Below are 25,425 nucleotides of genomic sequence, written 5' to 3' on the forward strand. Positions count from 1 at the left end.
AAAAAAAAGTCCAGTTCCTTACCTCATACGATTTAGCTCCCCTGCCCTCATCTGGGCCTGTTGCCTCTAATCCAGAGACTATGTGTTTTATTCATTTCAGGGAATAAATCTCCCATTATGCTGTTTCAAAAAGAAGAAGCAATCTGAGAACCTGACTGATTTAGATTTTCAACGAATGTTGTTGGATATTTGAATATTTCATTCCTTTTTATTGCTGAGTAGCATTCCATTGTATGAACATATCACAAGTTTTTAAATCGATTTATCTGTTAATAGACATTTGGGTTATTTCAGTTTGGGGCTAGTATAAATAAAGCTGCTATGTATATTTATGTATAAGTCTTTGTATAGAAACATGCTGTCATTTCTCTTGACTACATATCTAGAGTGGAATGGCTGGATTGTATGATAGTTCAGTGTTTGAGAGTTGTAGTTGATTTACATCCCTGTCAACATTGGTATGTGAAGTATTCTTAATCAGCACCATTGTAATAGATATGAGTAGTATCTCATGATCTTAATTTGCATTTCTCTCAAGACAAATGATGTTGAGCACCTTTTCATATTCTTACTTACCATGTGTATATCTTCTTTGTTGAAGTATCTGTTCAAATCCTTTGCCCATTTTTTTTTTAAGGTCATTGATTTTATCTATTATGGATCAAAGAATAGAAAAGAAAATGTGATTTGCAAAATTTTTCTCCCAGTCCCCATTTCCTTTTCATTCTCTTAACAGTGTCTTTGAAGAACAGAAGCTCATAATTTTGTTAAAGTCCAATTTGTCAAATTTTCTTGTGTGGGTTTTGCTTTGGTATTATAACCTAGAAACGTTTTTGCTTAATCCAAGGTCACAAAAATTTCCCTGTACATTTTCTTGTAGAAGTTTTATGGTTTTAGGTTTTGCTTTTAGAGCTATGATTTATTTTTAAGTGACTTTTTGTATATGGTGTGGTGAGGATATACAGTTTTGTTTTGGATATGGTATGGCCTAAGGATATCCATTTGTTCCAACACAATTTTTTGATAAGACTGTTCGTTCTTTAATGAATTGCTGTTGCACCTGTGTCAAAATCACTTGCATATATGTGTAGGTGGACTTTCTATTCCTCTATTCTCTTCAAATGATCTATCTTTAATACCATACAATGTCTTGTTTACTATAGTTTTATCATAGTCTTGAAATCAGGTAGTGTAAGTATCCAACTTTGTTCTTCTTTTTCAGAGTTGCTTTGGCTATCCTAGGTCCTTTGTATTTCCATACGAATTTTAGAATTAGTGAATTTCTACAAAAAAAGCTTGCTGGGAGTCTGATTGCATTGTATTGAATCTAAAGATAAATCTGTGGAAAATTAACATCATAAAAATATTCAGTCTTCTGATTCATGAACTTGGTATTATCTCACCATTTGTTTAGGTCCTCTTTAACTTCTCACAGCAGTATTTTGCAGTTTTTAGTGTACAACTTTGCACATATTTTGTCAAATTTATTCTTAAGTATTTAATATTTTTCTTGATATTGTAAATGATATTTTAAAAATTTTGATTTCTGATTGTTGTTTGCTAGCATATAGAAATATAGTTGACTTTTACCTATTGAGTTGTTTCTTGCAAACTTGCTAAACACACTTTTTTGGTTGTGGGATTTTTTTTTTTTTTGGTGTAAGGTTTTCCTTTTTTAAAAACATTTTATTTTGAAATAATTTTAAATTTATAGAAGTATTATGAAGAAAGGTCAGAGAGTTCCCTATATTTTTTACACAGCTTCCTCTAATTAAACAATTTTAATTTTAGGAGCTTTTTTTGTAAATTTCATAGGATTTTTTACGTACGTGACTATGTTGTCTTCAGGTAAAGATAGATTTTCTTCTTTCCTTACAACCTGGATGTCTTTTGTTTCTTTTTCTTGTCACTACATTTCTAGCTACTACATTGGCTAAAACCTCCGCTACAAAAAATTTTTTTTGACTGCGTATATTATAGTTATTGGTGGTACATGACAAGGTAGGGCTCTCTGAGCCCCTCCCATTCTTTAAGTGGTCTGGGATTGAAACTGTATTGAGAATGGGAGATTCTCAGTGTGTTGGGGGATTGAGTTGGGGCAAGGACTCCCCAGCAGCTGAGCATATCTCTATTCCTCTCATGTTCTCACTGTGGCTGGTGGCCCAGAGGGCTTTTACTCCTTGGAGGCCATGTGGATCATCAGTCCACTGCCCTATTACTGTAGCCAAATTCATGGTCCTACCAGGAAATGAGCTTGGCAAAGTGGTTATTGAGAGCAATGCAAACCACTGTATCAAGGGTGGAAGAGTGGGTGTCACTGGTAAAGTTGCAGGAGATAGCAAGATTTTCAGTGTAGCCCAGGATGCTCTTTAGTGGGCCCTCTGATGCCTGCTTCACCACCTTTTTGGTATCATTATATTTGCAACTTTCTCCAGATGGCAAGTCAGATCTATGACCATCATACTGTTGGTGGGGACACAGAAGGCCATGCCAGTATGCTTCCCGTTCACCTCAGGGATGACCTTGCCAACAGTCTTGGCAGTGCTAGTAGATGCCAAAATGATGTTTTGGGAAACCCTGTGGCTGTCACTGTATAGTTTCCTAGAGGGGCCATAAATTTTCAGTCTTCTGGGTGGCAGTGATGGCATTGACTGTGGTCATGAGTCCCTCTACGATGCCAAAGTTGTCATGGTTACCTTGGCCAGGGGTACCAAGCAGTTGATGGTGCAGGAGGCATTGCTGACAATCTTGAGGGAGTTGACATACTTCTCATGGTTTATGCCCATCACAAACATGGGGGTTTCAGCAAAAGGGGCAGAGATGATGACCCTTTTGGCTCCACCCTTCAAGCGAACCCTAGCTTACTCCAAGGTAGTGAAGACATGAGTGGACTCCACCATGTATCCAGCAGCAGCATCACCCCATTTGACATTGGCAGGATCTCATTACTGGAAGATGGAGATGGACTTTTCATTGATGACAAGCTTCCCATTTTCAACCTTGACTGTGCCATCAAACTTGCCATGGGTAGAATCACATTGGAACATGTAGACCATGAAGTTGAGGTCTATGAAGGGTCATTGACAGCAACGTTTTTCACTTTGCCAGAGTTAAAAGCAGCCCTGGTGACCAGATATCTGATACAGACAAATCCATTTACTCCAATCTTCACTGTTATGTCTTAGGGATGCAGCTGGCACTGCACAGGAAAATCAGCTGTCTGGTGAATGAAGAGAAGCAGAGAGCCTCCAGAAACATGTTGAGTAGAAGTGGGAAACAGACATAACTTGCCCTGTTCTTGATCTTAAGGGGAATGCATTCAGTCTTTCATCATTAAGATTATGTTAGCTATAAGTTTTTTGTAGATATCTTTTATAGGTTGATGAAGTTTCCTTCTATTCCCAGTTTACTAACAGTTTTTATTAGGAAATGATGTTGGAGTTTGGCAAGTACTATTTCTATATCTGTTGAGATAATAATGATTTTTCTGTTTTAGTTTGTTAATATCATAATTTATGAATGTTAAAACAAATTTGCATTCCTGAAATAAACTCCATTTCATCATGGTGTAGTGTTCTTTTCATATATTGTTGGATTCAACTTGCTAGAATTTTGCCGAGAATTTTTACTTCTGTATTCATGAGTGATATATTGATCTGTAGTTCTTTCTTGTCATATGTCTTTGGTGTCATAGAATATTAGGCAGTATTTGTGCCTCTTCAATATTTTGGAATTATTTTTGTAGAATTGATATTATTTCTTCCTTAAATATCTGGCGTAATTCCCCATTGAAGCCACCTGGATCTGGACGGTTTTTTGTTTTGTTTTGTGGGGAATGTTTTGTAACCACAAGTTCAAGTTCAGTTTCCTTAATAGATGTAGGGCTATTCAGGTTATCCTATTTTTAAAAATGAGTTTTGGTAGTTTGTGTTTTTCAAGAAACTTGCCCATTTCATCTAAGTTTTTTAATTTATTACTATAAAATTATTAAAAATATTCTCCTACTGTTCATATTTTTAGAATATGGAGTGATATTACCTCTCTGCTCCTGATTTGGTAATTTGTATCTTCTATTTTTATCCTTATCAGTTTGCCTATAGTTTTTTAAATTTTATAGAGTATATTAAAAATCACTTTTTGATTTCATTGATTGTCTCTATTGTTATCCTGTTTTCTTTTTCACTGGTTTCCTTTCTTCTGCTTACTTTGGGGTTAATATGCTCTTCTTTTCCTGTTTCTTAAAATGGAAGCTGAGGTCATCAATGTGGAACCTTTCTCTGATCTATCAGTGTCATTTTAATACTATAAGTTTTTCTTTAGGTACTACTTTAGTTGCATCCCCAAAGTTTTGATATTTTGTGTTTTCTTTCTCTTTCAGTTGTAAATACATTCCAAAATCTTTTTGATATCTTCTTTGACTTATGTGTTATTCAGTTTCTAATATTTGTGGATATTAAAGATACCTTTTGGTGAATGATTTTTAATTTAATTTAATTGGAGTCAGAGAACATAGTTTTGTGATTTGAATCTTTTATTTAAAAAAATTTTTTAACATCTTTATTGGAGTATAATTGTTTTACAATGGTGTGTTAGTTTCTGCTTTATAACAAAGTGAATCAGCTATACATATACATATATCGCAATATCTCCTCCCTCTTGCGTCTCCCTCCCACCCTCCCTATCCCACCCCTCTAGGTGGTCACAAAGCACCGAGCTGATCTCCCTGTGCTATGCGGCTGCTTCCCACTAGCTATCTGTTTTACATTTGGTAGTATATATAAGTCCATGCCACTCTCTCATTTCACCCAGCATACACTTCCCCCTCCCCGTGTACTGAAGTCCATTCTCTATGTCTGTGTCTTTATTCCTGTCCTGCCCCTAGGTTCTTCAGAACCTTTTTTTTTTTTTTTTAGATTCCATATATATGTGCTAGCATATGGTATTTGTTTTTCTGTTTCTGACTTACTTCACTCTGTATGACAGATTCTAGGTCCATCCACCTCACTACAAATAACTCAATTTCATTTATTTTTATGGCTGAGTAATATTCCATTGTATATATATGCCACATCCTCTTTAGCCATTCATCTGTCGACGGACACTTAGGTTGCTTCCGTGTCCTGGCTATTGTAAATAGAGCTGCAATGAACATTGTGGTACATAACTCTTTTTTAAATATGGTTTTCTCAGGATATATGCCCAGTAGTGAGATTGCTGGGTCCTATGGTAGTTCTATTTTTAGTTTTTTAAGGAACCTCCATACTGTTCTCCATAGTGGCTGTATCAATTTACATTCCCACCAACAGTGCAAGAGGGTTCCCTTTTCTCCACACCCTCTCCAACATTTACTGTTTGTAGATTTTTTGATGATGGCCATTCTGACTGGTGTGAGGTGATACCTCATTGTAGTTTTGATTTCCATTTCTCTAATGATTAGTGATGTTGAGCAATCTTTCATGTGTTTGTTGGCAATCTGTATATCTTCTTTGGAGAAATGTCTATCTAGGTTTTCTACCCATTTTTGGATTGGGTTGTTTGTTTGTTTTATATTGAGCTGCATGAGCTGCATGTGCTGCTTGTATATTTTGGAGATTAATCCTTTGTCAGTTGCTTCGTTGGCAAATATTTTCTCCCATTCTGAGGGTTTTCTTTTTGTCCTGTTTATGGTTTCCTTTGCTTTGCAAAAGCTTTTAAGTTTCATTAGGTCCCATTTGTTTATTTTTGTTTTTATTTCCATTTCTTTAGGAGGTGGGTCAAAAAGGATCTTGCTGTGATTTATGTCATAGAGTGTTCTACCTATGTTTTCCTCTAAGAGTTTTATAGTGTCTGGCCTTACATTTAGGTCTTAATCCATTTTGAGTTTATTTTTGTGTATGGTGTTAGGGAGTGTTCTAATTTCATTCTTTTACATGTAACTTTCCAGTTTTCCCAGCACCACTTATTGAAGAGGCTGTCTTTTCTCCATTGTATATTCTTGCCTCCTTTATCAAAAATAAGGTGACCATATGTGCAAGGGTTTATCTCTGGGTTTTCTATCCTGTTCCATTGATCTATATTTCTGTTTATGTGCCAATACCATACTATCTTGATTACTGTAGCTTTGTAATGTAGTCTGAAGTCCAGGAGCCTGATTCTTCCAGCTTCATTTTTCTTTCTCAAGATTGCTTTCGCTATTCGGGGTCTTTTGTGTTTCCATACATATTGTGAAATTTTTTGTTTTAGTTCTGTGAAAAATGCCATTGGTAGTTTGATAGGGCTTGCATTGAATCTGTAGATTGCTTTGGGTAGTAGAGTCATTTTCACAATGTTGATTCTTCCAATCCAAGAACATGGTATATCTCTCCATCTGTTGGTATCATCTTTAATTTCTTTCATCAGTGTCTTATAGTTTTATGCATACAGGTCTTTTCTCTCCTTAGGTAGGTTTATTCCTAGGTATTTTATTCTTTTTTTTGCAGTGGTAAATGGGAGTGTTTCCTTAATTTCTCTTTCAGATTTTTCATCATTAGTGCATAGGAATGCAAGTGATGTCTGTGCATTAATTTTGTATCCTACTACTTTACCAAATTCATTGATTAGCTCTAGTAGTTTTCAGGTAACATCTTTAGGATTCTCTATGTATAGTATCATGTCATCTGCAAACAGTGACAGTTTTACTTCTTCTTTTCCGATTTGGATTCCTTTTATTTCTTTTTCTTCTCTGATTGCTGTGGCTAAAACTTCCAAAACTATGTTGAATAATAGTGGTGAGAGTGGACAGCCTTGTCTTGTTCCTGATCTTAGTGGAAATGGTTTCAGTTTTTCACCATTGAGAATGATGTTGGCTGTGTGTTTCTCATGTATGGCCTTTATTATGTTGAGGTAAGTTCCCTATGTGCCTGCTTTCTGGAGCGTTTTTATCATAAGTGGGTGTTGAATTTTGTCGAAAGCTTTTTCTGCATCTATTGAGATGATCATATGATTTTTATTCTTCAATTTGTTAATATGGTTTATCACATTGGTTGATTTGCATATATTGAAGAATCCTTGCATTCCTGGGATAGACCCTACTTGATCATGGTGTATGATCCTTTGAATGTGCTGTTGGATTCTGTTTGTTAGTATTTTGTTGAGGATTTTTGCATCTATGTTCATCAGTGATATTGGCCTGTAGTTTTCTTTTTTGTGCCATCTTTGTCTGGTTTTGGTATCAGGATGATGGTGGCCTCGTAGAATGAGTTTGGGAGTGTTCCTCCCTCTTCTATATTTTGGAAGAGTTTGAGAAGGATAGGTGTTAGGTCTTGTTTAAATCTTTGGTAGAATTCACCTGTGAAGCCATCTGGTCCTGGGCTTTTGTTTGTTGGAAGATTTTTAATCACAGTTTCAATTTCAGTGCTTGTGATTGGTCTGTTCATATTTTCTATTTCTTCCTGGTTCAGTCTCGGCAGGTTGTGCATTTCTAAGAATCTGTCCATTTCTTCCAGGTTGTCCATTTTATTGGCATAGAGTTGCTTGCAGTAATGTCTCATAATCGTTTGTATTTCTGCAGTGTCAGTGGTTACTTCTCCTTTTTCATTTCTAATTCTACTGATTTGAGTCTTCTTTTTTTTCTTGATGAATCTGGCTAATGGTTTGTCAATTTTGTTTATCTTCACAGAGAACCAGCTTTTAGTTCTTTTGATCTTTGCTATTGTTTTCTTTATTTATTTTTCATTTATTTCTAATGTGGTCTTTATTGTTTCTTTCCTTTTGCTAACTTTGGGGGGTTTTTTGTTCTTCCTTCTCTAGTTGCTTTAGGTGTAAGGTTAGGTTGTTTATTTGAGACGTTTCTTGTTTCTTGAGGATTGTATTGCTATAAACTTCCCTCTTAGAACTGCTTTTGCTGCATCCCATAGGTCTTGGGTCGTCGTGTTTTCATTGTCATTTGTTTCTAGGTATTTTTTGATTTCCTCTTTGATTTCTTCAGTGATTTCTTGGTTATTAAGTACTGTATTGTTTAGCCTCCATGTGTTTGTGTTTTTTACAGACTTTTTCATGTAATTGATATCTAGTCTCATAGCATTGTGGTCAGAAAAGATACTTGATACGATTTCAATTTTCTTAAATTTACCAAGGCTTGATTTGTGACCCAAGATATGATCTCTCCTGGAGAATGTTCCATGAGCACTTGAGAAGAAAGTGTATTCTGTTGTTTTTGGATGGAATGTCCTATAAATATCAATTAAGTCCATTTTGTTTAATGTGTCATTTAAATCTTGTGTTTCCTCATTTATTTTCATTTTGGATGATCTGTCCACTGGTGACAGTGGGGTTTTAAAAGTCCCCTAGTGTGATTGTGTTACTGTTGATTTCCCCTTTTATGGTTGTTAGTATTTGCCTTATGTATTGAGGTGCTCCTATGTTGGGTGCATAAATATTTACAATTGTTATATCTTCTTCTTGGATTGATCCCTTGATCATTATGTAGTGTCCTTCTTTGTCTCTTGTAATGGTCTTTATTTTACAGTCCGTTTTGTCTGATATGAGAATTGCCACTCCAGCTTTCTTTTGATTTTCATTTGCGTGGAATATCTTTTTCCATCCCCTCACTTTCAGTCTGTATGTGTCCCTAGGTCTGAAGTGAGCCTCTCATAGGCAGCATATATATGGGTCTTGTTTTTGTATCCATTCAGCCAGTCTGTGTCTTTTGGTTGGAGCATTTAATCCATTTACATTTAGGATAATTATCGATATGTATGTTCCTATTACCATTTTCTTAATTGTTTTGGGTTTGTTATTATAGGTCTTTTCTTTCTCTCTTGTTTCCTGCCTAGAGGAGTTCCTTTAGCATTAGTTGTAAAGCTGGTTTGGTGGTGCTGAATTCTGTTAACTTTTACTTGTCTTTAAAGGTTTTAATTTCTCTGTTGAATCTGAATGTGATCCTTGCTGTGTAGAGTAATCTTGGTTGTAGGTTTTTCCCTTTCATCACTTTAAGTATATCCTGCCACTCCCTTCTGGCTTGCAGAGTTTCTGCTGAAAGATCAGCTGTTAACTTTATGGGGATTCCCTTGTATGTTAATTGTTGTTTTTCCCTTACTGCTTTTAATATATTTTCTTTGTATTTAATTTTTGATAATCTGATTAATATGTGTCTTGGCATGTTTCTCCTTGGTTTTATCCTGTATGGGACTCTCTGTGCTACCTGGACTTGTTTGACTCTTTCCTTTTCCATATTAGGGACGTGTTCAACTAAAAAATCTTCAAATATTTTCTCAGTCCCCTTCTTTTCCTCTTCTTCTTCTGGGACCCCTATAATTGGAATATTGGTGTGTTTAATGTGCCAGAGGTCTCTTAGAGTGTCCTCCATTCTTTTCCTTCTTTTTTCTTTATTCTGCTCTGCAGTAGTTATTTCCACATTTTTTCTTCGAGGTCACTTATCCATTCTTCTGCCTCAGTTATTGTGCTATTGATCCCTTCTACAGAATTTTTAATTTAATTTATTGTGTTGTTCATTATTGTTTGTTTGCTCTTTATTTCTTCTAGGTCCTTGTTAAACGTTCTTGTATTTTCTCCATTCTATTTCCAAGAATTTGGATCATCTTTACTATCATTATTCTGAATTCTTTTCCAAGTAGACTGCCTATTTCCTCATCATTTGTTTGTTCTGGTGGGTTTTTACCTTGCTCTTTCGTCTGCTGTGTGTTTCTTATTTTGCTTCACTTACTGTTTTTGGGGTCTCCTTTTTGCAGGCTGCAGGTCCCTAGTTCCTGTAGTTTTTGATGTCTGCCCCCAGTGGCTAAGGTTTGTTCAGTGAGTTATGTAGGCTTCCTGGTGGAGGGGACTAGTGCCTGTGTTCTGGTGGACGAGGCTGGATCTTGTCTTTCTGGTGGGCAGTACTGCGTCTGGTTGTGTTTTTGGGTGTCTGTGACCTTATTATGATTTTAGGCAGCCTCTCTGCTAATGGGTGTGGTTTTGTTTCTGTCTTTCTAGTTGTTTGGCATAGGGTTTCCAGCACTGTGGCTTGCTGGTCGTTGAGTGGAGCTGGGTCTTAGCCTTGAGATGGATATATCTGGGAAAGCTTTCGCCATTTGATATTACTTGGAGCCGGGAGGTCTCTGGTGGACCAGTGTCCTGAACTCGGCTCTCCCACATCAGAGGCCCAGCCTTGACACCCAGCCAGAGCACAAAGACCCTGTCAGCCACACCACTCAGAAGAAAAATGAGAAAAAAAGAAAGAAAAGTAAAATTAAGTTATTAAAATAAAAAATAAAAAATTATTAAAAATTAAAAAACATTAAAAAGTAATAAAAAAAGAAAAGGAAGAAAAAAAAATGGACAGACAGAACCCTCGGCCAAATGGTAAAAGCAAAGCCATACAGAAAAAATCATACAAAGAACCATACACATACACACTCACAAAAAGAGAAAAAGGAAAAAAAAAATCTATTTATTGAAAAAAAAAGGAAGAGAGCAACCAAATCAATAAACAAATCTACCAATGATAATAAAGTCTAAATACTAAAGTAAAATAAACATAAAACCAGAAACAAATTGGATGCAGAAAGCAAACCGCAAGTCTACAGTTGCTCCCAAAGTCTACTGCATCAATTTTGGGATGATTAGTTGTCTATTCAGGTAATCCACAGATGCAGGGTACATCAAGTTGATTATGGAGATATAATCCGGTGCTCCTGAGGGTGCTGGGAGAAATTTCTGTTTCTCTTCTTTGTTCGTACTGCTCCTGGGGTTCAGGATTTGGCCCTGCCTCTGTGTGTAGGTCACCTGAGGGCGTCTGTTCTTCACTCAGGCAGGACGGGGTTAAAGTAGCAGCTGATTCGGGGGCTCTGGCTCACTCATTTGGGGGGGGGGTGGGAGGGTTACGGAATGTGGGGCGAACCTGCAGTGGCAGAGGCCGGCGTGACGTTGCAATAGCCTTAGGCGTGTCGTGTGTTCTCCCGGGGAAGTTGTCCCTGGATCACAGGACCCTGGCAGTGGCGGGCTGCACAGACTCTTGGGAGAGGAGGTGTGGATAGTGACCTGTGCTTGCACACAGCCTTCTTGGTGGCTGCAGCAGCAGCCTTAGCCTCTCATGCCTGTCTCTGGTGTCCATGCCGATAGCCGCAGCTCGTGCCCGTGTCTGGAGCTCATTTAGGTGGTGCTCTGAAGCCCCTCTCCTTGCGCACCCTGAAACAGTGTTCTCTTGCCTCTTCGGCAGGTCCAGATTTTCCGCAGACTCCCTCCTGGCTAGCTGTGGTGCACTAGCCCCCTTCAGGCTGTGTTCACGCAGCCAACCCCAGTCCTCTCCCTGGGATCTGACCTCTGAAGCTCGAGCCTCAGCTCCCAGCCACCCCGGCCCCAGGGGGTGGGGGGGTGGGGGCAGAGAAGCCTCTCGGGCTGGTGAGTGCTGGTCGGTACCAATCCTCTGTGTGGGAAGCTCTCCGTTTTCCCCTCTGCATCCCTGTTGCTGTGCTCTCCTCCGTGGCTCTGAAGTTTCCCTACGCCACCCAGCCCCCGTCTCCACCAGTGAAGGGGCTTCCTAGTGTGTGGAAACTTTTCCTCCTTCACAGCTCCCTCCCAGAGGGGCAGATCCCGTCCCTAATTCTTTTGTCTCTGTTTTTTCTTTTTTCTTTTGCCCTACCCAAGTACGTGGGGAGTTTCTTGCCTTTTGGGAAGTCTGAGGTTTTCTGCCAGCGTTCAGTAGGTGTTCTGTAGGAGTTGTTACACACATAGATGTATTTCTGATGCATTTGTGAGGAGGAAGGTGATCTCCACGCCTTAGTCCTCCGGTCTTAGTCCTCCGGCATCTTGAACGTCTCCCCTCTGAATCTTGTAGATTTATTGAGATTTATGATCCACAATATGGGATATATTGGTAAATGTCTTGTGTTCACTTGAAAAGAATATGTATTCAGGTATTATTGAGTAAGTGTTCTATAAATGTCAGTTAGGTCAAGTTGGTTGGTAGTGTTACTCAATTCTTGTATACCCTTAATGCTTTTCTGTTTACGTGTTCTATCAATTATTGAGAGAGACATATTGAAATCTCCAAGTGTCAGTGGGTAGGTCTATTTCTCTTTGCAGTTGTATCAGTTTTTTGCTTCATGTATTGTGAAGTTCTGTTATTAGAGGCAAAAAACATTTAGGATTCCCATATTCTTCTGAAAAATCGACATCTTTGTCATTCTGAAATGATTTTCTTTATCCCTTGTAATATTCTTAGCTTCGAAATCTGGTTTGTCCAATGTTAATATAGTTATTCAGCTTATTTTGATTAGTGTTAGTATGATTTTTCTGTCCTTTACTTTTTTTCTATTTGTATCTCTATATTTAAAGTGAATTTCTTTTAGTGAGTATATAGTTGGGTCTTACTTTCTTTAATCCAGTCTGATGATTTTTCTTTTTTAATTGGGATGATCAGACCATTGATAGTTAATGTAATTATTGATATGGTTATGGTTATTGATATGGTTAAATCTGTCATCTAACAATTTGCTTTGTATTTGTCTTACCTATTCTTTGTTCCTCTTTTCTGCTTTTTTTTTCTTTTGCCTCTTTTGGATTTTTTTAATGATTTCATAGATTATTTTAAATAAGTACATTCCATTGTTTTAACACTTCTGAGTTTTACCTGTGGCTTATTTATTCATTAAAAGTAATCCTTTATTTGATTTTTAAATTTATATAATTTAGCACACATTTATTCAATAGCTGTTGTATTCAGGACTTAGAGAAAGAGTTATTGGAGTAGGTGAATCTTGATCAGGGCTTTGGAGGAATGGTAAGGTATGATTGGTTAGAGAATCTATTGTAGGTTAGTAGAAGGGCATGATTAAAGGCACAGAGGTGGAAATTAATAGAGCAAGGTGGGTGAGCTAGCAGGAGGAACAAAAGTATAAAAATTTTAAGAATGTAATAGGAGATTGAAAATGCTTCAGGCATTGATTTAAAAAAAAGATTGGTAAAAGCCTAACAATCTTAATGAAATTGTAAAACATATGCACATTTTATAACTTTACTTGTTTAACTGTCACTTTTTTTATTCTCAGGAAGTAAGCTACCATTAAAGAAAAAAACCACTGAATTGAAATAAGGTTAAGATCAAAATAGTGTTAAATCCTTACAATTGACTAATTATATTTGGCCATTAATTTCCTCAAGACCTTTTTTATTACCAAATAAATTGTTTAACTCTTATGTAACTTGATTTTTTTTTTAACAGTTTCCTGTTTTAAATTGTATAATGCTCTCTCTTGGTTTTATTTACTCTTGGACGGCTCTCAATGTCCTTTACATAACATTTTTCCTGTGCTGGACCCTCCAGTATTGTTAATATCCATGGTTCTATTGTCTGTCCCATATTTTTCTTTCTTTCTTTTTTTTTCTTTCCTCACAATGTACTTTCATATAGGTTCTCTGACAGTTTCAGTGAGGGCTGGGAGGTTTTCAGATTTTGAGTTGCCTTGAACTTGGGACTGTCTACCCAAGTCAAGTTTGATTTTTTTTTTTTTTAACCAGGGGTTGTTAGATTTTAATTAATATCAACCTTTGAGAAAAGGTTTCACCTTGCCCCCATATACAAATTATCCACTGAGGTATTTGAGTCTGATGGCCTCCCTCTTAAAGAGTCTGATATCAGGCACTCCCTTGGTTTTACCTTCTATTTAATAATAATTTGTTCTAACAATTTGTTGAACTATGTTCTAACAAATATAATAGATGCTAGTACTATGTTCAACTACTGCCATAAGAGCTTTGTAGGTATTGATTCATTTGATTCTCACAACATTATAAGGTAGTACTATTATTATCATCTCTATTTTTCAGATGAGGAATTGAATTTCAGAGAGGTTAAACACTTCATGCAGGGCTACCCCCAGCAAGTAATGGAGCCAGGTTTTTGAACTCAGGTAATCTAACTTCAGGGCCATGCTTCTAACTAGATATTTTTATAATCTTCTGGAGATCCTTACTTTTATGTAAGTATGTCAGATACTTAAAATTCAGTGTCTCCAAACCTGAAGTCATTGTTTGCTTTCCATCTGCACTGTCTTCCCCAAGGAAATTTGCTTCTCTTTTCACATCTTTGTTAATGTTGTCATTTTCCTTTTGGTCATTTAGGCATTAAATTTGAGTCATTCTGTGCTACTACTTTCTCCTTCCTTCAATTGATCCTTGCATCTTATTGATTTGTCCTTTTAATAACTGTTGAAAAAGTACATTCTGCTCATTTTCATTGTCTCAACTTACTTAAAGTCGGTTGTGATCTCTCATTTGGAATAGCTATTCATTCTCTTCTCAGAGATGCTTGTGTGCTCTCTGGTACCTTGATTATCTTAGCACTCTGTAATTGTTAGTTTATGTGTCTCTCTTCTCCATTAGACTCTGTTCTTGTAAAGAAGGGCCATGAATTATGATTTTGTACTCTCAGGGCCTAGCTTAATATGTGACATACAATTGGTGTACAATAAATATTTTGTGAATACATGAATTAGTTTGTCATTAGATGTTAGTTTTGATGGCTTTGATAACAGTTTGTTTTTGTTTTGTTTTTTATTTTGGTCTACTTTTGGAAAAGTGTCTTTCAATGCCTAATTTTTTCAAAAGCTGTACATAGTTTCTGTAATTGTAGTGATCAAGGATAAAATGGATTCTTTCATGTAGTTACATGTTATCTTCAGAATATATTGTATAGTAAAATAACTTCAAAACTGTTAGAATCTTTTTATGGTTTGTGATAGTCCAAATCTTTAATTATATTTTCAAGAATGAAATATGTATTATATTCTCTTAGTAGCAATGGAACAGAAAGAAGTGTTTATATTCTTTACATATGCAAAAATATAATTTATATAAACCACTGCCATCTCAGAATGAGTGTGTTAAAAGGGAGTAGGCAGGTGTCATAAATCTTTATTCTTGGTAAAGAATATAATAGTTGAATGTTAATTGCATCCAATATTTAAGTAATGACAGAAAATGATAGGGAATTTTTGGGTCCAAATATAATGCATGGCAGTGGGCCTGCATTTACTAATTTCTGAAGGTAGCTATATTCCCTAATAATTTCCCTGCATCAAATAAATGAAGATATTGTTCTGAGGGGAATGCACGAAAGGTGGCAGCTGTTTTCTACATGAGTAAAATTTTCATATGCAACATGCTGCTGACTGTGGGACTGTCAGTCTTCCTTTTGTTTTTCAAAGCACAATTCTGCTTAACTGTTAACTCTGTGCTTGTGCTTTATTTGCAGCATCTGGCGAGGCCCCAATGTGAACTGCACAGACAGTTCGGGTTACACTGCTTTACACCATGCAGCCTTAAATGGACATAAGTAAGTGCCACTTATTTGGACTGGAATCTTTGTGTATTTAGTTACATGTGATGAAGTTAATTATGTCTGATGGTACCTGTCTCATGTTGCCATGAGTCCCCTGGGCTTAGATGAATTTGAAGAGGCACCAGGTGTTCAATACCTGACAAGTTGAAAGTGGTAGGAATGTTGCTGAGATGATTATGTGCAGAGTGTAAGTCAGTCAAATATCACACAGGGAAAATGGAAGAAGTGACAGAACCATGTTAGTCGTGTGTACCTTTGGTGAGGGAATGGGATACATCACTTAATGACACCTCCCTACTTTTTTGGGTGTCTTCACCAAATATGGGATTATTCACTAGGAGTGAACTCTTCAATAGAGTCTTGCTGTTATAAGCCATAGGCACTTACATGAACCACTTCAAAATCCTCAAACTAAGCTAAAATGCTTTGTCTTTGTCATTCATGGATGGTCTTTCAGGTTTTAAACTTCTTTAACCTGTTTTTCAGAAGGAATGTGACCCTGTTCATGTGTCTCCCTTCCTATCTGTTTTTCCTTTGCTTTAATGATTCAAGTTAGTCTTTTCAGATCTGGATCATTTCATTTCACTTCAGTTTTATTAGATGTGGCAATTACTGCCTTAAAAGTGCTAGTTACCTTTTACTTTCACACTTAACATTTCTTTCATTCTGTGAATTGAGACACAAGGGACTTAGTTATACTTGATCACATTTTAAGGCCTTAAAGCTCTCATGGAAGAAACATCATTTTTGTCATTATTTATCATTATGACATTTTTATCTAACTTATTGCATAAATTGAACATTATCATTCTGTTTGAAGAATCATCCAAATTATATAAAATACCATGAACTGAATGTTTCATCACTTACATTTTTAGTATTGGAATTCCCAAATTACATTTCTTTTCATCCAGTCCTGATTCTTTATTATATCAACTTATACCATCTAACTTAGAACTTTTTATTTTGCCGAGTGTTTTTCAGCTATATGCTATCCTTCTGTAGAGTGGAAAATGTGTCCAGATCCCTAACATCTGAATCTTTTAAAGGAATTACTATTTATTCATCTTTGTACCTCAGTCATCAGGAGTGAAATCTATTAGATAAGCCCAAGCTGGCTTCTTTGGCCATCTTAGTTGTAGATTCAGGGTGGTACCATATTTCTTAGTTCCAATGGGGAAGACAGACCTATCAAATCTAATGGACAGAAGATCTTGAGCTTGACCATTTGAGCTATACAACTTTTCTTGTTCTATCTCAGCTTGGCATTATAAGTATTTCTCAAAATAATATTGTCCCCAAATGGACATATCCCTTCTTGATTTTCAGTGAAGTTTTTAGTAAATGTTATTGGTTTATACATGACATCCTGTGAAGTTCTAACCATTGAGATATATTTCTCTGAGGCCTCTTGCATAATTCTTAGTTTTTATTGGCAGTGTACAAAGTGAGGATAATTTAGGTGATTGAATAGCAATCATTAAGATTATCATAAAGAGATGAGGATTTGACTGTATATCTTTTAAGATCTCTTTAATTGCAGATGTTCTCTGAGAATTATATATCTCTGCTTTGCTTTTATCTAAAGGTCTCATTTATCTTTTCTTTTAAACTCTTTCTAGAAAGATTTTACTTAGTGTCATTCTGTAGGTATTGGAAAAAGCAGGAAAATTCTAATCCCATCTTTCCCTCCCTGCTAGTTATGTGACCTTGAGCCATTTCATTAACCTATTTAGGCCTCAGTTCAGTGTACTGAATACAGTGGCTGGATATTTTTTGTTGTTACTTCCAATTATAACATTTTATGATACACTGTTTTATTATTGTTTGTGGCTCAGTTATGTACTATGATGTTACAGTTCTGAAATTTGGATTTTCATCTAGAGTATAAGATTTCTTCATTTTAAATTATTTAAGTTACCAAGGACTTTTAAAATTAGAGATCATTTATTCTACCCTACCCTCCTCACTTCTTTCATTTTATAAATGGAGAAACAAGACCATTCTGGATAAGTGACTTAGTGGCCACTTAGTTATTAAGGTGGGGCTGTTTCTAGAGTCTAAGTGTTCTAGTTCCAAGTGTATGCTTTTACCAGTACTTCACATTATATCCCCTCGGTGGCTGTATGCACATCAGTTTTCTAAATTCTTGTTGGTTTTTCTCTGTCACATTTTGTATTTCTTGTTCCCGTTATCAACAAGTAGTGTGTTCTCATGGAATGCTGATTTAAATACTGGCATAAGAAAAGATATTTGACGGATAAAAAAGTGTCATAGAATATACCTCAGAGCCAGAGGAGAATGGTTTATGGTTTTTCTTTTCTTTGTCTTTGCTGTTCTCACTTAGCATAGGTAATGAACTATTGTGTTGTATTCTTCCCAAGCAAAAGACATTTTTTAATGTCATAGACATTCTTCTATGTCAGCATAGAAACACATAATTTCTGTCTTTATTCCTGCTGCTGTTGTATCCATCAGCTCTAGGTTGTTTTCATAAGCATTACGATTTCTAGGCTGAAGTTCATGGAATTATAGAGCTGGAAGAAATATTACAGGGTCCTATAGTTTATTCTTTTGCTTTGGGCACACGCTTTCCCCTTCCCTCCAATATATAATCTATGGCCTTGTGACTTCCCTGGTGGTCCAGTGGCTAAGACTCTGCACTCCCAATGCAGGGGGCCCGGGTTCGATCCCTGATCAGGGAACTAGATCCCACATGCTGCAACTAAGATCTAGCATGCCTCAACTAAAGATCCTGCGTGCCACGACTAAAAGATCCCACATGCTGCAACTGAAGATCCCACATGCCGCAATGAAGGTCCCATGTGCCACAACTAAGACCCAGTGCAGAAATTAAAAAAAAAAATCTATGGCCTTCATACTACAAATTAAGCCTGTATCCTCTTTATTTTGTGTATTTTACAGCTCTTGTTTATCACTGGTAGTTAATCCACAAGTGGAGCAGCATTTTACATCTGAAATACATTATTTCATAACGAACAATTCATCTCCACTTAGCCAAATCAGGACACAATAGAAAATGTAATGTACTCTTGGTGATTTCTGAGTCATTTGTAATTACAGATTAGAAAATTTTTACCTTCAAATGATAGAAAAAACATGGTCAGTAGAACAAATTTAACTAGCGATGATTATAAATAAATTATTTCAATAGATAGGCTAGAGATGTTTCTCTTTTTCAAAATACGGAGGATTCATTGTCTCTCTCACATATTTCTACTGAAAATTTGATTCACTTAATTCTCTTCCAATTAGCCAGCTTTCCTCCCTCCTTCCCTCCTTCCCTCACTCCTTCCCTTACTCCCTCCTTTCTTTCCTTCCTTCTTCATGCCTTTCGTCTTTCTCTCTCTTCCTCTGTCCTTCTTTTCTTTCTTCTTTCCTTTCCCCCTGTCTTTTTAACTAATAATCTTATCATTCCCTGTAAGGTTTTACTAAACCTGTATATTCATGTTTCATTTCGATTCTCCTTCTTTTCTTAGCAACTTGCTCCTTTTTTTTTTAAAGTTCCATCTCATTAAACTATGTTGGGTACATTGTAATTCTTGGCTACTGTTTTGGAAAATGTCAGTACTAAATTGTTATTCTATCTTTGAAATATGTATGTTATTTGATATGTGCAGGGTGTAAAATATTTTCTATTCTCGCTTCTCATTCTTTAAATATTTAATGTTTGAATCCTAGACTCCATTATCTATAATCCAAATTGTATCTCAAATTGGATCTAGAATCCACACAGTAAGCTATCTGCTGCACTTTTGATTTGCTCAGAGTAGGCTTTCTAATGAAAGAAGGGTACTTCCTCTAAAAATTTGTATAATCTAGTCCATGAAATTGCCCTTTGAGTCACCTACAAATATCTTTGGTTGATTGCTTCTTTCTTGGATAAGGATATTAACTAGTTAAACTTTGGCTTTATTCACTCTATCTGGAAATCTATGAGAGTGAATTCAGTATATAAAGGCGCTCCAGTTAGAAAATGGAGTGTATTGTCCTAAAGGCTTTTGACCATGTTGAACACATTTGCAACTTTATTTTCATTAAAGAGAAGTAAAATCTTCAAGAAAGTGTGAAATCAAGAGGGCCTTCATGAACTTGAGAATTTCATTAGTTTGTTAATACTACATCCATATGAAGATGATTTACATTTATTTCAAAATTCTTTGCATTACCGACAAACACAGGAGGATGGAACAAAATAAATGTCTTTGGTTAATTATAGGGAAACTTGCTGTTGAGGTAAAGAAATTTGAGTGTTGAATCTTCCCAATTAATTTAATTTTGCTCAGAACATATACTGAACTTCTTAAAAGACATTTCATATTAATCAGAAGTATTATTTATGTCTGTCAGAAAATGAAACAAATTAAACATAGTAGCAAAAATCAGTACTTTTAGAATTCCTGTTTTTACCTGAACTTACATGTATTAGCCTCAAGCTACAAAATGTTGCAGTGATTTAAGTTGGATTATTATTAAATTTAATTTGATATTTTTGTTTTGTTCCTGGGAAATGGAATTATTTTTCCTGTGATCTCATCAACTACATTTATTTTAGTGTTTTGGAACATTTCTTATTTATCAAATGCTGTTAAGAAAGAATGCCACTTTATCTTTAAGATATAGGGATTACTTCTCTGCTTGCTATTCTGTAGACAGTGTTCATTAATATAACTTAATATTTCATGCCAGGTAACCAAGTATGGTCAAAATATTCATTTCTGGATACCTTTGGAAGATATAAGATGCAACTTAAATAAAAATTTAAAAATAAGTGTTAACTAGGCTTATTATGGTGATCAGTTTGCAATATATACATATATCAGATCATTATGTTGTACACTTGAAACTAAAGTCATGTTATATGTCAATTATATCTCAAAAAAAAAAGAAAAAAACCTTGATTTGGTGGGATTCTGTATTAACTACTCTTCTTGTTTAGACGTTAAAGAAAGTACCTGAAATTTAATTTGCTCTTGATGAGCCTGGATGAAAAAGGCCTATATAATACATATTGCTTGTGATATACAAGGGATATACAATCATAAGAAATTAATGACACTATATTGATTAATATTTTGCTTAAGATTCATTAAGACTAACAGGCACTTATTTGATCAAAGATATAACTTTATATTTCACAGATATGTTTCCACATTAGAAATCTGAGCTCAGCCAGTTTATTAGCTGGTATCTCTGAATAAGGTGAAAGGCTCAACTTAAATAAAAATTTTAAAATAAATTTAAATTAAAAAATAAATTTAATAAGATATTTATTTAATAAAATGAATAAACTTTAAAAAAACTGAAATAAAAATAATAGTATTTATTTAGGAGCTTGGTGTTTGCCAAAGATAATTTCTTTTCTGATTTAGATATTAGATGATAGTAATACTATACAATACAAATGATCACTGTTAGTCAGTTTTTTCACTATATCATGCATCTTCCTGATAGATAAAGAATGAATGCATATCACATACATTATTAGAAAATGTCAACAAAAATTGAGCCAAATAACAAATGAAATTCTGAATGGTTTGAGTGAGAGTAAAAGAAAATAGTATTGATGATCCCATCAAACTTTTTACTCCTAGAAAGGAAATGCTTTTAGAAATTTCAGACTTTTTTTTTTTTTTTTTTGCTTAGGCTTTGAGGGATGAAATTAAAACCCTTCACATAATTGTCTTCCTTGCTATATGAATTTGGAGAAGGCTGTTTTTTTGTAGGATAAATTCTACTTGTTACATCCAGGTATTTAACTGTGCTTCCTTTGGTATTATTTTAACTTTTATTTAAATGCTGATATATTTCAGTTAAAAAAAGATCACTAGAATTGTTCAATCTTGCAGCAAACTGCTTTAAGAATAGTTTTTGATTGTATACAGTTTTACAGTCATTTTCATTTCTCATTTGATTCACACCACAACCCTTTGAGACCGGCAACAATATGTAATCTCTAAATTCTATTTTAACAATATCTGAAAGAGAGACAGAGGTTATTTGAATTATCCAAGGTAGCCAAGTTAGTAAGTACTAGTAGAGAGTTGGGACTTCAAACCAGATCTTCTGGTTCTCAGCTGCTTTTGCTATTCATAAGTATTGAATTCTTTTTACCACTTTGTAAGTTATTTATCTCAGAATGGATGACCCTATATAACAACTTTTACGTGGCAGAGAGGTGAGAAGAAGCATAGAAACTGGACAAACTTCAGGTTTCCTTCTGATTTTCAGACTGTTTTTGCCAAAGGTGATTTGAAGGAAGCATTTTTACTTTTAAAGGATTTTATTTTTATTTGGGGCAAGAACTAATATTTGTATAGTGTTTTACTGTTTATTGAGTGGCTTCTCTTTTATGTTCTCGTTTACTGTTCTTACCAGTCTTGAGCAATAGGCACTATTATTATTATTTATATTAATTTCTACAGGAAAGAAAAAGAAAAATGAGACTAAATAATACTCTAGGGGTCATATCACTAGATAGTTTGCATAGCTGGGACTTTAAATTCAAGTCATTTAAATTCAAAGCTTATAAAATAATACTGATTTTAGAAAAGAAATGTTAAAATGAGGTTTATTTTTACTTTCTCTGAAATCTTATCATTAGAAACTGCGTCAGTGATAGAATTTGTCTCATAAATGAATTTCCCTCTTAAAATCATTTCTTAGCCTTGGAGGAGGAAGGTGAAAGAGTGCACAAGTATGAACAACACACATTCAAAGTATGTTCTGTGCTATGGCTAAAAGTTATTAAATTTTTTTTTCAACCTTGGGCTTATACTGCAGGGTCTCTTTCCTACTGTGCTGTTTTCTCTTTTATATGTATCTTCAATCCCTTATTCCAGTTCTCTGTAGCAATGATGTGTAAACTCCCTAAATGTCTCTTGGTAGTATGATAACTTTTTTTTGTAAACAGGGAGTTTGCTTGCACCTCAACTCTTCCTTCAGACTAAATCTCAGATACAGGTTATCTGGAAGTACTCCGTTTTTGAAAAAGATGAGAGGAGGTATTCTTTTAAGTTATTTGACTAAATTCGTTCACTTAATAAAATTAGATAAATTTTGCTGAAATGAATTCTATTAGGTAGTTTTATGGTTAGTCAGTGCTCTGTGTGTGTATGGTGGTGGCTTGTTCCAGGTAAGTAAAATAGCCAAATGTTGAAGAGGCAAACTCCTAAACCCAATTGTATGTCTCAGTACCTTGAATGATTACTCTAAATTGCCAGCCAGTATCTAGTATACTTTTATAATTATCTGTTTAATAAATGCTGCATTGTTCAGCATATTTTCTTTTCTGTTGTATTCTTTTGGTTTTTCTACTTCTTAGGGACATAGTTCTCAAACTGCTTCAATATGAGGCATCAACAAATGTAGCAGACAACAAAGGTTATTTTCCTATTCACCTGGCTGCCTGGAAAGGAGATGTGGAAATTGTGAAGATTCTTATTCATCATGGACCATCGCATTCCAGAGTCAACGAACAGGTGCATTTGACAAATATTTGCTCATGCTATGATTTTTGAAGAGTTTTGCGGAGCCAAAGACTCATTGAAAAATCGATTATTTCTATCTTTACCCTGCCAAAGACCTTTCTACTGATGAATTTCCTAAAGGAGAAAGTTGAAAACTTTGGCATTTGTATATGGTACATTGGCACTAAGTTGGACATTTGTAAAGGTATTTGTTAACAAGAAAATCCCACATAAAGGAAGTAGTTGTAGTATTTTTGCCTGCTTTACGTAAGCATCCATTTTATATTTATTGAATATTTAAAGATAGAACAGAATTCACATTTGTAATGTGAATTAGTTTTTCTTAATAAAATTTTAAATGCTAAAATGGTGACAACTATCATTTGCATAATGCTTTACCATTTACATAGCACTTTCACATTAAGTACAATTTTGTGAATTAAAATGCAAAATACAATGTATACAGTTGCTAGTCACATATTAAATTAAAAATTTCCTGTATGTGTAGAGATTATATCTATATATCTATATCTACACATATATATATATATATACACACACACACACACACACACACACACACACACACACCCCAGAGTAAGTTGAGTAAAACACAGCAGCAGGACGATACTGATAGATAAAGTCAAAATATTTGCAAGTACATAGTATCCATGTTACATATAATGCATATATTTAAAAAGTAATGCCATTCTCGGTATTCTAAATAAATAAGAACACAGATTCCAGAAAGTAAAATACAGTCCTCTAGTACAGTATGATAACAAACGTCTTGAGCTCTGCATGCCCCCTACTGTTCCCATTTTGCAAAACTATATTTGAAAACCAGCATGTAGTCCAACAATTGAATTACAAATATGGCATTAAGCTACAGGTTGGCAGTTATCCAATATCAATGGAAGTAGGTTACTCCAGGGTAAGCACATCTAATGAAGTACAATTAGCATATTGTTCAAATGGGTACAGACTTTGCAGACCTTTGACTGAAATTCAGATTAAAGAATAAAAAGTAACACTTGCCAGCTGTGAACAGCAAAGGGAAGAAAAATGTATATTTTTTTCTTACATCAAAACGCAGTTGTATAAAGAACTAATCAAGAAAAATGTTTTATTAATTGGAACACTGTCATTAATATTTATCACAATAAAATGTCTGTTTACAGGTTACAAAATACAGAATATTTTTTATGAGAATACACTCATTAATTCAAATCTATAAAAAATGACAGATATGGCTATCTTTATTGGCATATCATGCTAAAAGGAAATTTATGAGAATGCTGTCTGTTCCTCAGAAAACCAAGTTAAAAGATCATTTGTGGAATGAGCCATCTGGTGGTTATTCTTAAAACTGTCTGAATGCCCCAAAGCAAACCTGAAATAATAAGATGGAAAAACAAACCAAGGTTAAGCAAGGGAATGTTAGTTTCTCCAAACAATATTTTTAAAATAACATGAAAATAAGAAAGAAAAACCCTAGAATTTATTCACATTTGAAAGCTGAATATTTTAAATGGCATATAACTGTAATGGTGTGTTTTAAAGAGAAACATTTTTTGTGATGTTGAATAAATCAATTTAAATATAAAAAAGGTTTTTTTGAGGTGATTGGACTTCAGAATTCCTTTTTCACTTCTCTTGCTTTAGGTTGTGGTTTCTATTGGAAACAAGTTGAAATTTCTTGAGGTTTTTAATACCATGCTTTCAGTATTTTTTTGTTTGTTATTATGTATATACGCTTTTAGTGCTGACATAGTTCTCATTCAATGTCATTTCTTCTAAAAGTTTCTGATGTAGGAATTTTGTTTTCACAGGTAAATTTTGATTTTAGCTTTATTTCTTTTTTCCCCATGAATGGTACAGAAATATGCTAATTAATTTATAAGCCTTTATGTATTTAAGCAATAGAGGGCAGGAATGAAAATGGTAATGAACATTTATTGAGACCCATTATAACCAGGCACTGTGCTAAGCACTTTTACCTGTGATATGTTATTTAATTAGTTCTCGCAATCCTCTGAAGTGAGTTTTTATCACTTACATTTTATAGATGGGAAATCAGGCTCAGTAAAGCTAAGTAACCCTTCTAAGTTCACACATTACTGAGTGACTTAAACTGAGACTTGTATTCAGATCTCTGTAATTCCAGAGCCCTCCACAATAGCACATTGGTATTCTAAGTGGTAAATCGTATCACTTAGGGAGTGTTTACTATATGCCAGGCATTGTGCAGAGTACTTCATCTACATTATCTTTCTAAGCTCTACCACAGCCTGATGAGGTAGGTATTAATTACTGTTCCTACCTTATATATGGGGAAAGTACCTTAGAGAGATTAAGTAACTTGCCCATGATATCACAGCTTCTAAGAAATGCAGCCAGTATTTGAATTCAGGTTTTTCTGATCCAAAGCCCAAGCTTTTAACCAGTAATACACTATGTTATAATGTTAAAATTATGCATAATTATCAGGGTTTCATTCTGATTTCTGAATGCTGTCTTTGGTTTCTAATGCAACTTTCTTTAAAAGTAATTCTACCTTATGTTTTAATGTTTAAAGCTTATAAGGCATTTTCCTATATGTTATCTCCTTTGATTTATAAGCTGTATTCTAAGGTTATA

The 25,425-nt window shown here is 34.9% G+C and overlaps 1 protein-coding gene and 1 pseudogene across 14 annotated transcripts in view; one reads left to right on the forward strand and one right to left on the reverse strand.

Moving 5' to 3' along the window:
• Window positions 1–25,425, forward strand: part of ANKS1B (ankyrin repeat and sterile alpha motif domain containing 1B) — a 1,150,138-nt gene that overhangs the window by 163,099 nt on the left and 961,614 nt on the right. For all 13 annotated transcript variants that reach the window (XM_082419292.1, XM_082419289.1, XM_082419300.1 and 10 more), the window contains exons 2-3: window positions 15,209–15,289; window positions 22,641–22,797. In XM_082419292.1, coding sequence (XP_082275418.1) covers window positions 15,209–15,289; window positions 22,641–22,797 — 238 coding nt within the window. The remainder of the gene's footprint in view (window positions 1–15,208; window positions 15,290–22,640; window positions 22,798–25,425) is intronic.
• LOC309640575 (glyceraldehyde-3-phosphate dehydrogenase pseudogene) lies at window positions 392–10,811 on the reverse strand (annotated as a pseudogene). The gene has a single exon. The product of its transcript is annotated as a glyceraldehyde-3-phosphate dehydrogenase pseudogene (transcript).

The sequence above is a fragment of the Balaenoptera physalus genome, assembly GCF_965194825.1.
Source record: "Balaenoptera physalus genome assembly, chromosome: 13".
NCBI classification, from domain to species: domain Eukaryota; kingdom Metazoa; phylum Chordata; class Mammalia; order Artiodactyla; family Balaenopteridae; genus Balaenoptera; species Balaenoptera physalus.